The sequence below is a fragment of the Haemorhous mexicanus genome, chromosome 1, assembly GCF_027477595.1.
Source record: "Haemorhous mexicanus isolate bHaeMex1 chromosome 1, bHaeMex1.pri, whole genome shotgun sequence".
NCBI lineage: Eukaryota > Metazoa > Chordata > Aves > Passeriformes > Fringillidae > Haemorhous > Haemorhous mexicanus.
This window is the reverse complement of record NC_082341.1, coordinates 108,739,586-108,755,688: the sequence shown is the minus strand read 5'-3', so window position 1 is coordinate 108,755,688 and position 16,103 is coordinate 108,739,586. Positions and strand designations below refer to the sequence as shown.

At 43.0% G+C, this 16,103-nt stretch overlaps 1 protein-coding gene across 2 annotated transcripts; it reads right to left on the bottom strand.

The window, feature by feature from the left end:
• Window positions 1-289: 289 nt before the first annotated feature.
• On the bottom strand, window positions 290-6,331 carry ZBTB14 (zinc finger and BTB domain containing 14). Of its 2 annotated transcripts, XM_059858607.1 has the most exons (3): window positions 6,192-6,331; window positions 3,990-4,058; window positions 290-3,577 (listed from the first exon to the last, which is right to left on the bottom strand). In XM_059858607.1, exons 2-3 carry the CDS (start codon window positions 3,990-3,992, stop codon window positions 2,234-2,236), a joined length of 1,347 nt encoding a protein of 448 aa, XP_059714590.1. In that variant the 5' UTR covers window positions 3,993-4,058; window positions 6,192-6,331; the 3' UTR covers window positions 290-2,233. The 2 variants fall into 2 exon arrangements, with proteins under 2 accessions (XP_059714590.1, XP_059714599.1); XM_059858616.1 differs by lacking the exon at window positions 6,192-6,331 and having other exon boundaries at window positions 3,990-4,842.
• Between the last annotated feature and the right edge of the window lie 9,772 nt (window positions 6,332-16,103).

The window sequence follows — 16,103 nt, the reverse complement described above, 5'->3', positions numbered from 1 at the left end:
TTGAATGTTACCACTAGTGGAGATTGCAGTACCTCCCCAGGCATTCTCTTTTAGTGATTCCTTATTGAAATATTTTTTTTTTTTCCAACGTAATAGTTTACTGTTGTAATTTAAGCTCATGGTTTCTTGCATTCTTCATAGCAGACCTTGAGAAAATTTACTTCCTTCACATTTTACATTTTTGAACTCTCATCACAACAAATCTGTTTTGTACAGTCTTTTCAACCACAACTTACCTAGGAAGAAGTGCACACAATTTCAGATAAGAAAACACAGCAAGACAAATATATTTAGAAAAAAAAAGTAGATCCTATTTTGGACCTACTATCTTTATATCTATGATCATATACAGTAAAACATTTTAACAATGGTCATTTATCATGTTCCTCAAGAGAACCAATAAAATGCAATGAATACACATCCTCTGATGTTGCACAGGTACAAAATGTATAGTTTGTTTACAAACTAATATTACTGAATGTAAAATGAAGCAACATTTTAAAAAAATATATTGGTAAAGGTCCAAAGTTTACATTTTCTAAAATATTAAGGTCATGTTTTATTTACAGACCAGCGTTTGAACAATTACTGGCATTTAAAGATAACTGCTTAACCTGATGAATACATGAATAAAATGAAGCTGTAAAAAAAAAAACCTCAACCAAATAAAAACCCCTCAATAATTGAAGTTCCATATAACAGTTCCAAAAACACTATTTTAAATTTCTATTTAGAAAAGCAAGATGTGATCTACCACACAGTAACTTATCAGAAACTGGTCTAACACTTTGATATGCTATAGGTATCACAAGTGACCAATGTTACCAACCATGTGCCCAAGTGTGTTTTTTGCCCATTCCAACTTCAAAAGAAGTTTTCACAACAGTTGTAGTATGTACAAATTTAAAATAAAGGGTCGATATACCTTTGGATTACATTGCCACTGTTAATGTGTCTTCTCTTGATGAGCACAAGTAGCAGACTGCAATCCAAAGACCACTTATTTTCTTGACTCTGTAAGTTAACTATTGTTATCAGCATGTACCCCAGCTGGTTTAGAAAAAAAAATAGACTAAGCAACGGACTAATAGTGAACACCCACCCAGGATCAATTATGACAGAACTCACCCACTGAAGTCCCCCTCTTGATGAGGGGCGGTGTGTCAAAAGGTGGAAGCTTTTAAACTTGAACAGGACCTATGAGCTGTATGATCAGCCACGACACAAACCCCAGCTGAGCCCTGCAGGCAGGTATGTGACATCCATGGCTGCAGCATCGGGAGTCTGGCAGTGACACCTGGTCACCTGCTCCTGCAGATACTCCTCTGCCTTCACTGTGCTAGGTTAGGTGACCTGAAGTTGCATAATAAAAAACCATCTCAGGCTGTATTAGCTTTTACTGATTTTTACTGGGTTTGAGTAAGGAGCATGTCTCCTCCATGCTCCACCCTTTTTCCTTTGCAGCCCAGTCCCACCTCTGGGGCCCTGTATAAAAGTGAACATAAAAACAAATGAGGCAGATATTTTTGCCCACAGAAGGGACTGGTGAATGTCATGACACTTCTGCTTTGCCAGTCAGAATCCCTGTGAACAATGCAGTTTTTTCAAGAATGTAACTATTTCATTAAAACTTGCCACTTTTATAAAAATAGGAGGATAACTGAGGGAATGGAATAAGAAGCAATTTCATTTTGATTACCATCCTCCTTTACACTCTTTGTACCAACCTACATTAGGTGAAAAAAGGAAGAATTGAAAAGTTTAGGGACTCAGTGTACGCTTCTCAAAAAATTGTAGGTCCAACACCTACGAATTATGAAAACCAAATAATTTCTTTCCATGTTTGTGATTTTTGAGATCTCAGCGTTTTCAAGCATAACTCACTGATTCTCACTGATTGCAATGTTTACATCATATTCAGTATTCCATACTGGATGAAGCAAAGTATTGGCCAGTGATGATCCCTGCTATAGAGAACTTGATCACATTCTCGAATTAAAGCAGTTATTAGTGCATTATACCGCTAGTGACAACGAAACTGTTTCACATTCTAAGAATACCCATCTCTGAAATGTTTTAACATACCTAACCAAGCGATGCAATGTATTCCTATGTAACATTCAAATCCTCTAAAAATATGCTTTCTTGAAAAGATTCTCAGTCTAAATGTATATCAACAACAGCTTTTGCTCCATTTCTTATATTACTTCTGATAAAGTTCCTGCTTTAGTTTTTAACTACAGGCTATAGTTTCTAATTGCTGCTCTGCTTCAGCAGCCATAGCTGCTGCCTGCAACTGTTCTGTTTCACTCTGGATGGAATTGGCTGCTGTAACTTGCTTTCTTTCACTGTGCATATTGTTCTCATGCCTTTTTAGGTCAGATGCCTTAGCAAATGCTTTAGTGCAGGAACTGCAGACAAAAGGTTTCTCTCCTCGGTGCCTTCTTTCGTGGTCTTTGAGGTGGGACTTGTGCTTGAAAGCTTTATCACACATATGGCATGCAAATGGCCTCTCATTACTGTGAACTCTTTCATGCTTTTTTAGGTCTGGTGCACGAATAAAAGACTTCCCACACACCTCACAACTGTAAGGCTTGTAACCCGTGTGTATTTTCAAGTGTTCTTTCAAATGAGCTTGTGTGGTGAAGCCCTTTGTACACATTTCACAAACAAATGGTCTGTCTGCAGTGTGTAGTTTTTCATGTTTTCTCAAACGCGCTTCATCAGAAAAGGTCTTGCCACAAGCCTGACACACAATGTGTTCCCTGTGACCGTAAAGCAAGTACTCAAACTTCATATCCCCAGCTGCTGTGGTCCATCCTGGTGTCTGTTCATCTTTGACTTCACTTATGCCATCATTAAATGTGAGTGCCTGAGGGGTCTGAGATCCTAAGTCTTTAGATTCCGTTGTTTCCATAGGCTCTACTTCTTGGCCATAGCAGTTTACTTTTCTAACTTCTTCGCTTCCCAACTCTTTCAGAATTGCCTCTTGCACTCTCAGGGTAGTGGTTGGTGATTTACCATCTTCCTGACTTGGGGGAGTGCCTTCCACTGTCACGTCTGATGGACTGTCATCATGATCTCCAATCTCTTCCACCTCATCATCTTGGGTATCATTGGGTTCCCCCATAGAACGGTTAATTTTTAGACAGTACTTGCTCTTGGACTGTGTGTTTTCCTCAGGACTAGATACATCACGTTTTTGAGAGCAGAGTTTATCAAGAAACCGAATACCGAGGATCTGGCCTGAAGACATCATCAAGTTTACATCCTCTTTTTTAACAGAAATCTTTGCAGTATACATATAATTGAGAACTTCCTCAAAAATATCAGAACGAAGAAAATCTATTTCTATTACTGATGAACTATCAACTTCAAGTTTTTTGAAAAGCTTTTTGAAGTAGGTACTGCAGGCAGCAAGGACACACCTATGGGCTCTGAACTTAACATCTTCAACCACAATAGCGATGTCACAAAATTCTCCTTCCAAACGTTGTTCATTCAATGTTTTCAGGAACACAGTTTTGTGATCGTCGTCATTATATTTAATGGTTTCAGACATACTGATGAAAAACTCCTGTAAATTAACAGGAAAATTTTGTAATGTTTATAAAGCACTCTAAGTCACAAAATCCCAAGAGATCAAGTAATTTCCATCATTTTAAAAAAACCCAACTTTTTTTTTGCATAAAATGACCAGAAAAAGCCTGTTAGACTGTAAAAGCATTACTCTGAAACTGATTTTAAAATTGTGAATGTATAAAGGTCTTTTTTAGGTTACACAATTTGCAATTATTCAAATCTTTATTGATTCAATTACACAAAATTGAAAACTTTCTCTTTAAAACTCCAGTTCTCATTAAATGTATGACCCAACTCATAAGCCATTATTACAGCTAAAGGAAATATTAACACTAAAAATGTGTAAGAAATACTCTAAATAAGTCAGCATGACAAACTAAATTTGAAATATCAAATAAAAGCCTTACCATGAACAATGCGGGAAGTTTTCTAAGCAAATGATTACTAAATTAATCTCAGAATGGGCCACCTTCAGCCTGAAAGATGGGAAGATAATAACATTTCAATATGTGATAATATCTATTCCAAAAATTATTTTGAGTGTTAAAAGACAGCATTTTCAATTATTTAAAGTTAGATAAAATATCCAGTTATTTTTTCAGTGACACTACAGACAACTGTAGAAGAAAACTCCATGTGTTTAATTTCCTATGGCTACTGCACTTCCCTGTTCCACTTTCATGCTACTTAACTTTGCACTAAATCTAAAGGTCTGAAAACTCTCCCCAAGAATCACCACAATTAATGCAGTAACCAAACCATCAAGAAGGTGGTCAGTCTTCTGCTGAACCAGAGAGCTGAGCCAGCCTAGCAGAGGGTCTGGCAGGCAGACCAAACATCCCAAAGGACAGCAAAGCAGGGATAGGGATGGATGCTCATCCAGGACCAGGGAAAGGAAAAAGTGTACCAGATTTCCAAACTATGGAGATAGCAGAAAACAGAAGGATAATGCAAGACACATAATTTCAAATTATTCAATCCCAACAGACATCTAATTGTGCCAAAGCAGGAAACACAGTGGAGAGGAGGGAAATTTAATACTTCGGAACAAATCCTGTGCCACCTGGCACAGGTCTCCGGGGAATTTCTTCCCTAAATTCTAATTTATCCATAATCATGTATGAAACAGAAGCAGATGACAGGTATGAGGACAGGTTTGCAACTCCTGGTGCTGTGTGTTTCACACGGTATGGGGACATGGCTCTGCAGCTCTGGCACCTCTGCTAAAGTGTCCCTGGCTACACAGAAAAATTTAAATTAAAAAAAGGAAAAAGAGGCCAAATTTCCTTTTTTAGACCTAAATAATCAAATTTTAAGATAGCTAGATAGTAAGTCTGTAAATACTTGAAATATACAAAAGGAAACAAAACCAAAAAGCAATACTGTATATATTTATGAGCTGTCTGGTTCTGCTGGCCCAGGAAGATGGATCGGTCCAGCATTGAAGGTGGTAGGACAAACAACGATTTAAATGGGAACTTTTTAGAGTTTTCTGCAAGATGGGAAAATTTTCTCTTTTTAAGCAAGCAGCAAAATGTCTCTGCTAATAATCTAGCAGCAATTGCACCGTCCTGTTAAACAGTATGCATTTTGCTGCAGTTCTGTCGACACTGACGACAAATTATAGAAGCAATTGGCTGAAAACAGGGCTGTGGAGTATACAGGGGTGTGCAAGTGGCAAACAACGAAGGTAGCCCTTTGCGAATGGAGCGGGTCAGGCACTCGCCCAGAGCGTTTCCAGCTCTGATTTAAGAAAGCTCTGGTTACTTATTCCGCTGGGCAATTCAGATTTATTCCTCCACACGCTTTTTACACGGCCGTTAACTCCGCGAGAGCCGCAGGGAGGTGTCTGCGGGGCTGCGACTGCTCGGGACGCGCTCGGTGCCTCCCCGCGCCAGCTCTCGCGGCCGCCGTGCCCGTGACGGCGGAGGCGCACGCCCGCTCCACGCACCCGCGGGCGCGGCGAAGGCGGGTTCCCGGCGGGGACCGGCCCGGCCCCTGCCGCGCCGCCCGCGCTCCCGGCCCGGCGTCGGGGGCGCCCGCGAGCGCCAGGCGGCCGCTCTCCGGAGCGAGCCCGGCGCTCCCGCCGCGCCGCCTCACGGGGCTGCGCGGGGACAGCGTCCCGCTCCCTCCTTCCTTCCGTCCGTCCGTGCCTCCCTCTCTCCCGCCCCAGCTCCAACGGTTCTCGCGCGGCTCCCGCCGCCTGGACGCGGCCGCGCGCCCCTTTGTTGAGGCGGCCACCGCCGCCGCGCGGGACCCGCGCACCCCAGCGTGCGCATCCGCCGCTGGACGCGTCCTCTTCCTCCTCCTCCTCCCCCTCCCGCTGGCCCTCCCCTCGCCCGCGGGAGGCAGGCGCGCGGCGGCGCCAGGGCTGCTGGCGGCGGGCGCGCCCGCGGCAGCGCCATCTCACCCAGCGCGCGCTGCCGGGGCTGTAACGGCGGCGGCGAGCGGGGGAGGGATGGCAGAGGGGGGAGTGGGGGGGGGAGGAGGAGAAGGAGGAGGAGGGAGGGGGCGTGCGAGGGAGAGCGCGCGCGCGCGCAGCGCAACGGCGGCCGGGCCGCGGCGCGGGAGGGGCGCGGGGGAGGAGGGGGGAGAGGGCTCGCGCTTACCTGCCGCCCGCCCGCGCGCGCGGAGCCGCGCTTCTCGGGGGGGCGCGGGGGGGCTGCCGCTGCCACTGCCGCCGCGCGGGAGGGGGACGGGGGAAGGGACGGGAAGGAGGGAGGGAGGGAATGGGGGGGAATTTGGGGAGGGGGTCTTGGGGGGGGGGCCCTGCGCGCGTCTCTCCGGCCGTCACCGCCGCCTCCTGCACGAGCACTCCAGTGCGCGCGCGCGCGCGCTCGGGGAGGGGGGGCGCGGGGTGTGCGTGCATGCGCGGTGCGAGCAGGGCGCGCCTGTGCCCGGGGAGCGCGGAGGAGGAGGAGGCTGGGGCGGCGGGGAGGGGGGAGCAACGGGGCCTGCAGAGCGCCAGTTCCCATCGCCCTCCCCCCGCTCTGGGGGACGCGCGGCTCGGGCCGCGGGAGCGCGCGGGCCGCGGCCGTTCCCGCCGCGCCGCGCCTGCGCCCGCCGCGTGTGCGAGCCCGGGGCGCGGGCACGGCCTCCCCCCGCCAGGCGGCGCACGGCGGCGAGCGCGGCGCGGGCTCGGCCCCGAGCCGGACGCGGCGGGACCCGCGCGGCCGTTGGGCGGCGTTCGGGGGCGCGCCCGCGCGTGTCCGCGGAGGGGCGGCGGTGGCGGGAGGTGCGGGAGCGATGCTGCCCCCGATGTGTCCCTTGCCTGCCACCGAGCGGGGAGAATCTCTGCTTACCCACACCCGCCTGCGCTCCCTGGTGCAAATACTCGGCGGGGTTGGATTTTAAAAGGCATAACACGATCGCTAGGAAGGAATAAAGGCTTTTGTTACACTGCTCATCTCCCACCTTCGATTTTCTTTCCAAAAGGCATCTCATGAGATGCTTTCTCTGATGGCACAGCTTTCACTGGAATCATTTGTACATGAATAAAACGTTACAGTGCTTCTGCTAGTGTGAAATGCAACATGTCTGCTTGGGAAAAAAAATCGGGAAATACTTGTGTTGGAAAGTACTGCAAATTAAAGAATTCACTGGAATAGTGGAGTCATCTCCTGGGAGCAACAGATTGACCTTTTTCATTGGGTTGATAACTCCTTCCCCTTCCTGGACTATTTTCTGAGAGGTTTTCTGTGTAATGCACTGACATATGTACTGAGTTTTGGTCCAGCTGGATCACTTTGTTTTGCTGGGGTTTTTTAAATAATTTTTGCCCACCCCCTATTAAATATAATGAAATGAAGTCCCTATTTTCCCTGGGCAGTCAAATCTTCCAGGCTTGTTTTTGTAGTAACATTGGTAATTTATATTCAGAAGGCAGAATTAACTGTCTTAAATAAGACAAAGAGTAATGAGTTCAAACTGAGAGGGAATTTTTGGGTTGAGTATAGGGAAGGCATCCTTCCTTGTGAGGGTAGAACAGGTTGCCCAGAGAAGCTGTGGATGCCCCATTCCTTGAAGTGTTCAAGGCCAGGTTGAATGGGGCTCTGAGAAACCTGGTCTAGTGGAAGGTGTCCCTGCCCATGGCAGGGGCGTTGGAACGAAATGATCTTTAAGTTCCTTTCCAACCCAAACCATTCAATGATTGCATGAAGTCTTTGAAGTATTTCTGAATCCTATAAAATAACTCTGCTTTGGAAGGAGCTTCTCTTTTGCAATTTCACAATGAACCATTTCTTTCTTCGAGAGTGTCCCAAACACTCCTGCAATAACCTTATTGCTCCTGAGAAACACATAGCTGCTTGTTTACCACACTGACCAGCAAATGACCCCACTTCATTTTGTTAACACTCTTCCTGCTCTATCTGTACTTGACAGTGTGGATATGCCTAGCTTTTAGGGCCAGGCTCTGCTGTGAGTAATCAGAATTAAACTAGTGATTGAAAAAAGAACCCAGTACTTTACAGAAGTTACACCTATCCATTTTTTGTCTCTGCTTTTCTGTATCTTAGGCTACTGCTGAATGTGTGTTTCTGTGTGTTTCAAATTGTATCATTAGTAGTTCCCACTGAGATACTGAAATTGGGGAAGCATATGTTCAATATCCAGGCTCGGTAACTATGGATTGTGGAGAGTAAAAAAAAAAAAAAAAAAAGTTACCATCTAATTGTGGAGGGTGGCTTGACTCTGGCTGGATGCCTGGTGCCCACCGAAGTCAGGGTCGGCTGAGCAAGGGAGAGAAAGTAAGGCACATGTATTGAGACATAAGGGCAGGGGGAGGTCACTCACCAATTACTGTTACGGGCAAAACAGTCTCCACTTGAGGAAATTATTTTAATTTCTTACCAGTCAAATCCAAGTAGAGAAATAAAAGCAGAAACTTAAACCTCCTTCCTCCACCTCTCCTTTCTTCCCAGGCTTAACTTCATTCCCAGTTTCTCTCCTCTCTTCCTCTTTCTCCCTGTCAGCTGCTGAGGAGAATGGGGGATGGGGGCTGGGGTCAGTTCACACATTGTCTCTGCAGCTCCTTCCTTCTTAGGGAAGGAGCTGCAAACTCTTTCCCTGTTCCAGCGTGGGATCCCTTCAACAGGTGACAGGCCTTGAAAAACTTCTTCAACACAAGTGCTCCCCATGAGCTGCAGTTCTTCACAAACTGCTCCAGCGTGGGGCCCTTCCCATGGGATGAGTTCATTTACGTACAGACGGCTCCAGGGTGGGTCCCTTACAGGGCCACAAGTCCTGTCAGCAAACCTGCTCCAGTGTGGGCTCCTCTCTCCGTGGGTCTACAACTGCCAAAAGGCTGCTCCAGTGCAGGTTTTCCACAGGGTCACAGCTTCTTTTGGGATTCTTCCAGCTCCAGTTTGGGGTTCTCCATGGACTGCAGGTGAATATTTGCTGTACCATGAACCTCCATGGGCTGCAGTGCAACCAACTGCCTCACCATGGGCTGCCCAACAGGGGGAATCTCTGCTCCAGTGCTGAGCTCCTCCTTCCCCTTCTTCTTCACCTACCTTGGTGTTTGCACAGCTGCTTCCTTCATGTATTCTCCCTTCTATCTCTCTATTGCACAGGTTTTGCCCTCACTTCTTAACTATGTTATCCCAGAGGCACTACCTCCCTCAATGATGAGCTCAGCCTAGGCCAGCAGCAAATCTGTCTTAGAATCTTCTGGCATTGGTTCTGTCAGACACAGGGGAAGCTTCCAGTGCTTTTCACAGAAGTTACCTCTGTTTTCCTCCCCACTACCAAAAGGTTGTCACACAAACCCAGTATAGTATGTCATATTTTTCATTACATAGGAATGTTACACTAGGTTATGGAAACAAGACAGAAGGCAAATGTCACAAAAGTTCTGGATGAAAAGACCTGGGATTGAAAATATGTATTATTGAAGGTGAAGCATAAGAATAGAACCCATCACATCTCCACTAGCATGTCTGTGGGCTAATATGTGGTCATGTCTGTTGCCAAAATCGAGTATTTTTTCAATTTACTAAAAAATACCTTTCTGCAGAAAAAGTGTTTGAATCGTGTATCTGGTTGAAACACTCTTCCTGTTAAATTATCCTTTACCCAGATAGCACAGATTAACATTTAAGCTTTGAAGTAATTCGCTGTTTTCCTATCTGATGAACTAGACTGTAGATGCTATGGATATGTTGAACCAACAGGCTGTTTCCAGACTGTTTGGATTGCAGGGATATCTGTGAGGGAAAAGAGTCCTTTGTAGGATGAGCTTGTTTTGTTTAGAAAATTGTGTAACAGGAGGGAAGCATGACAAGTGCCACTTCGTGTAACCATGCATGAGACATTGGAGATGGCCTGCAGGGAAGACCGAAGCTTCCATCTAACACTTTCTAAGTGATGACTGGTGTAAAACATGTATTAAGTGTCTGTGGATTCCTGTGTGTTTGAAATGGTTAGGTTTATAATGTCTGTGAGTTCCAAATGTCAATAGAAACATCATGATAATATGGCCAGTTTTCCTGTGTTGAGGTTGTATCTTGGTCTTGCAGAACTGACCATCATACAAGGACACAGATTTTCCATGGGTCAGATTTCTTGTTAGGCTGAATGCAAAAAGAAAGGTGAAGATACAAATCATCCAGTATTTGTGAAAGGGAATCACAGACCCTGTTAATATATTCCCGTGTGTCAGCAAGGATGGCAAAGCCTCCTGAGAGTGTAAGGGGATGTGTTAGGACAGAGAAGGGAAGTCAGGGAGCAGATGCTTCTTGCAGTGTGTGTTTCCCATAGCAACCTGGCAAATTTCCCGGCAGAAATTTGCGTGTGAGTTAGTCATGTTTTCGCATCACTTACTCGTGCCTGTATTTTCAAGTATCCCCACAAAAGAGGAAATAGTAGAGACAACTGGGGAGGAGCAGAGCATAGATGATGGAGGTTGGTGGCACAGCCCCTGGCTAAGCTGTGCAAATGGGTGGTGAGAGGCCACGCCGCCCTCCGAATGACTGAACAGCACTTGGAGCTTGCAGTTTGCACCAATGCCTGAAGGCACACAAGCCTTTAGAGAGAACCTGATCTGTAAAATCTTACTTAATTCTGTTGTATTCTAAGTAGATGAGCATTTTACTGATATACTTTTCTTACCAGTTGATTCTACTACTACTGCTATGGTGTGTTAATCTACAGTCATGTATAGTAATGCCTGGGGACAGATGACTGTCAAGAATTCTGGAAGGTAGAAAGATGTGGCTGTGTGAACATGGCAGTTCACACTCTGTGCATGCACAAGACATCCCGTAGTCTAGTCAGGTCTAGCTGTAATTTGCGTAATAACACACATCCTATTACTGTCCCTGTTAATATCCTCTCTGCCTCCCCCTATGTTCCATGTCCCATCCCTATTCCCCTTACCCCTTTTAGGGGTATATATTCTTTCATGTTTTGGGGTTTGGACTCTCTTGCTTCAGTATTTTTATCTATTTCTTCCCTATATCTCACTCATCCTCCTATTTTTCCAATTTTTTTCTTTCTCTTTCATTGACAATTACCTTACTCTTGGCCCAATTCCTTGACTTTGCTGACACCCTTATTTGATTAGAACCATACGGACAGTGAATGAAGAAGGATAGATGCCACTTTCCAATGCCAAATGCCAGAAGCATATAATGAAATTTCACTTTTTCTTCCTTCCCCATAGTGTTCTCTCTGTTTTTTCTTACTTTTGGGTCCTTGTCTTCCTACCTGATTCCTTCCTTCCTGATTCAGTTTTGATCCTGTATTCTGGTGCTGAAGCTAAAAAATGCTACAGGTAGAGACTTTAGGGAATAGCAGTGTCTACTTTATTCACAGCAACCAATGGAAAGAGAGCATTGAACAGATGTGAGAGATCCCAGAGAAGAAGGAAGGATGGGAGATATATATATATATATAGATATATATATATAGATATAGATATAGATATATAGATATATAGATATATAGATATATAGATATATAGATATAGATATATATATAGATATATATAGCGATATATAATCATCCGAGGTCAAGATGGTATCAAATGGATAAAAGCTTAAAATTACACATTTGTTTTTAACCTGAGTATTTCTTGACCTTTAAGGGTGTAGTATGTAAGAAAAATAGAAAGCTTTTTGGTGAATTAGTTAATGTTCACTTGGTGAGAGCTGTATCTGTGCTTGATTCTTGCTTGTACTGTGGACCTGCCAGCAGTATAACATACTGCTAAGAAGCAGCTGGTCCACAAATGTATAATAACTTCCTCATGCCTGATCTATCGAAAAAGAACAAATTTTTCATTCACAGATCAGGTGCATTTTTGATTTACAGAGTACATATGAAACTTGGTCCTATATGGTGGTTTCAGCCATGTTTCATGTTTCTGTCAGAGTCTGTCAGTATGCAGTTAATAAAAGAGACTGCCATTCTGTGAATTATTTATGCGCTGTCCAGTTTGTTTGTGTAAGTAGGGCACACAAATTTTTTTGGATGAATTATCTGCTGGCATTAGAATGGGCAGAGCAGAGCAATTTAACTCTTTTTTGAGCTGGAGTTGTGGTTACCAAGATATTATGGGTCTCATCATGGCTATGCGAAAATGATTTTTATTCACATTTGAATTTTAATGATAGAATCATTTAGGGTGGAAGAAGCCTGTAAGATCACTGAGTCCTATTGTTAAGCTAGCATGGCCAAGTATATCACTAAACCATGTCTCTAATGCCACACCTTCATGTATTTTAAATACCTCCAGGATGGTGATTCAACCAGCTCCCTGGGCAGCCTGTTCCAATACTTGATGACCCTTTTACTGAAGAAATTTTTCCTAATGATAGAATCATTTGGACATGGCATAGTCTGCATAGTCTGAAAGGAGCCAAGCTTGCCAAATGCAAACAAGTATTATTTACTGTGATGTATTTATTTTGTAAAAAAAGCTTTTATCTGGTGTTTGAATATTGGAAACTATTCCTCATAATTATGGATAGACTATAATTGAAAAATCAGTCATCTCCCAGCTACAGCCCTCAGTCCCCCCAACCTTATTCTTTGTCAACCTCATGTTTTTAAAAACAATTAGATATTTATTGTTTAGAGCAAGAACAACCCATTTATTTCCCCATTGCTATATTTGTTAGTCAATGCTCTGTAAAGAAATTAAAATCAATAAAGAGCATGATAGTTTCACATCACTGGATAACCAGTATTCCTGCATTCATAAACCTCACACAAAATGCCTTAGCAGAGAGGAATCAGGCTCCCCCTAAAAGACAGCTTTGCCTGCTTCTGAGTGGTACAGTTGCTTGCTTCACTCGTTCATTGCAGGCACTTATCTGCTGACATTTTCCCAAGCAGTTGAGCGTATTTTGGCATTGATATCCGTGAAGAGAGATGGAAAGTTTCGTTGCAGTGAGCAAGCTCTGTGGCTTTATGTGTGACGGTTTATGCGCAGCCCATCGGGTTTGCTGCGCTTTTGCTAATGACCACAGACTTTCATGTTTTAAATGTGTAAATTTTAAAAGAGAGGGCACTTCTGCTATTTTAGTTTGTACATTTTAAGCCTTTTTCAGCACCTTTCTCCAAGGAGATCACAAAGATTTTATACTGTTAGCACCTGCATTTTCAATCTGACTATTGAATCCGAGTATTTGCAGAAAGCATGGAAACCATTTTAGCACAATGAAAGGAGTGATCTCTCAGAAGTGATCTCATCAAACAGCTAAGTCTTTAAAGATCGCTGCAGTCACACATCACCAAAAAACCCCAAACTCACCATAACCACAGAAAACCATTTGAGCTTAACTGTGCTCCAGTTAGAAGAAAAAAACCCCCTTTTGTGCACTATTGAAATAATTAAATATAATTAATTGTAACCCATTCAAAAATTTAAAAAAATTAGATAATGGAAGAAGTGTTTGATTAATTTTAATGGAATAAATCAGCCTAGAAAGCTGAAAGAGTCATCCTGATGTCACACAAAATTAAGGAACTAAGGTTTGGCTTTTCAGTTCCATGGACAAACACATGACCTTCATTGCCAGTTATTAATAGTGCAGAAAAAGAAATAATAATTCTGGTATTCATTTTTCTTCCCTGAAGTGACTTTTTAATATTAAAGTTGGTAATAGCTGTCCAGGAGAAGGAATTAATTTTTTCTGTGATGTCACTTATTTAAACCATCTTCCATCTAATGGCAAGATTACATACAGTAGTAGCAAACACAGAGAGAGAAATTGAAGTTCTTCAGGTGCTTGCTCTTGCTTGTAACGTTTTCCTTTCCAAAGAACAAGCTTTACACAGTGCCTTCAGGCAGCTCTGAGATATGACTCATTTGTAGTAGCAATAAGACTGTTTTAGATATCACTTTTTGCTGATGCTGTGCCACATGGTTGTAGGAATGCTGAAGAAGGTGGAATCTTGTCTAGCAGCCTCAAATGCAGAAAATAAACCAGAAGTAGGAAGGTGAAATCTAAGGTTAGACTGACACACATCTAGTAAAGGCAACAGCACTAGCAGAGTCCCCCTGGCTGAGGATAGTCTGAACATCCTTGGGTGAAAGACCAGTGTTCCTACAATGGATCCCAACCTTAGAACAGTGGCAGGTGGCAAAGTGTTCTCCTTGCTGTCTGCTATACTTCCACTGCTGGTGGCAGCAAGCCTTGTTGTTGTTTAATTTTTTTTTCTATATTTAATGTTTTGAAGAATGTAACAGATATCATAAAATAGAATAAGTCTCATAAATCTAATAGGTCTGTACCTGTCCCAAAAATGCTGCATAACTTTTGCCCAAGAAAAAGAACAGGTATAAGTATAGATATATAGGTATATAAAAATTTAGATATATCTGGGTAAGCTGAGGCAGGTGTGCATGGTTTTGGTTTGGACTCGTGAGGATATCAGTCTCTCTGTTGAAACACAGCACATTTCTGGTTCCCATGTTCTGAAGAGGATGAAAAAAGAAAAGGTTTCAAGGTTTCAAAATTATGTGGAGGGCTGTAGGAAGTGTTTTAGAGTGAGAGACTTCAGAACTACCAGTTGTTTAGCTTTCTCAACAAGTATTCATTGGAATGGCTTGATTACAGAGACTAAGACATTTTATGGAGAGAAAATACTGAGTAAATAAAGGGATCTTTAGTCCAAAGACTTGAATTGTCTGAAGCTGGAAGCTGTGACCATGAAACCATTCAGATAAGCAATGATACATACTTTATTTCTAAACAGAGGGGATGATTAACTGTTGGAATAAACCAGCAAGAAAACTAACGGATTCTTCATCTCTTAAAATCCTCAAGTGAAAAAATGGATGCCTTTCAAAGTTATGCTTAGTCACACCCTAGTTAATTGGCTCAAAGTAACAGCAGCAAGTGGCATTGTGTCCTGTTTTACATCGGCTGTCAAATTAGATGGTTACAGTGTTCTTTTTGGCTTGCCAGTCTGTGAAATACTGCAACTGCCAAAAGCCTGCATTAAAAGAAAAGCAGTGCTTTGAAGTTAAGCACTCCACAGATAAAGACGGAAGAATTAAGGTTACTTTAGTAATCTTCACTGTGATCCTCTGTGTATTTGCATTATGATGCAGTCTTAACTGCTCAGTCGCTCAGATTACCAAAGCTCTAATCCTAAATTTCTAGAAATCAGACTATTCTTTTGCTTGATCTGTAGAAACAGCTCCTTCCCCTTTTTTGTGGGTCAGCCCTTAGCAAGGGGTGCAATGAAGAAATAATTGTATAAAGGACTGGTGGAATGAAAAGCACTTTGAATCAATGTCAAGTTGATGAAAATATGTGGTGTTCAAGGAGAGAGGATATCCCATTAGGCCATCAAGATGCCTGTCCTGAAAGGCAGCACAATTATGGAGATGTCATGATCCTGCGTATTAAGTACAATTATTCTGTTCATAAATGTAGATACAGGACATTGGTCACTGCCCAGTTGAAGAATACAACGAATTTTTGCAGGAAGGATTTTATTTCTCATATTTATGTGTGTTACCTGAGGTGCATACGAACGTCTTGAGACTACCATAGGCCTGTTAGGAAAAGGAATGAACCTGGGAAAAATTGCTGCCTAGAAATTTGCTTGAGCTCATTCTCCTCATAGTCAGTAAGAATACTGCCCCTCATTAGGGAAGCAGATGTGGACCCATCATTTATAATGCAATTCATAAATAATACTGGCTTATTGATTAACGTTGACTTTTGAACACATCACCTCATATACAGAAAAAAAATTAGAAAATTTAGGTTGAGAAAAATGCATAGAGCTGTGAAATAATCTTTTAAACCCATAGTAAAATATCCCTCTCTATGGCTCTGTACAAAGAATTTAGGAAATAAATTTACCAAATTAAAGTAGAAGTGTAAGTGCATTGTTAAGGGAAAGGGGAAAGGGGATTTTAAATTATAATGTTGCCTGCCTATGTCTCCTAGTAGTCTCATGAACATTAAAAAATTGTATGTTAGAGTATGAAAGAAAAATGTAAGCCTGCATTTGGGGATTTTTTTTTTGAGGTGTGCTCCTTTATTTTTCAGGAG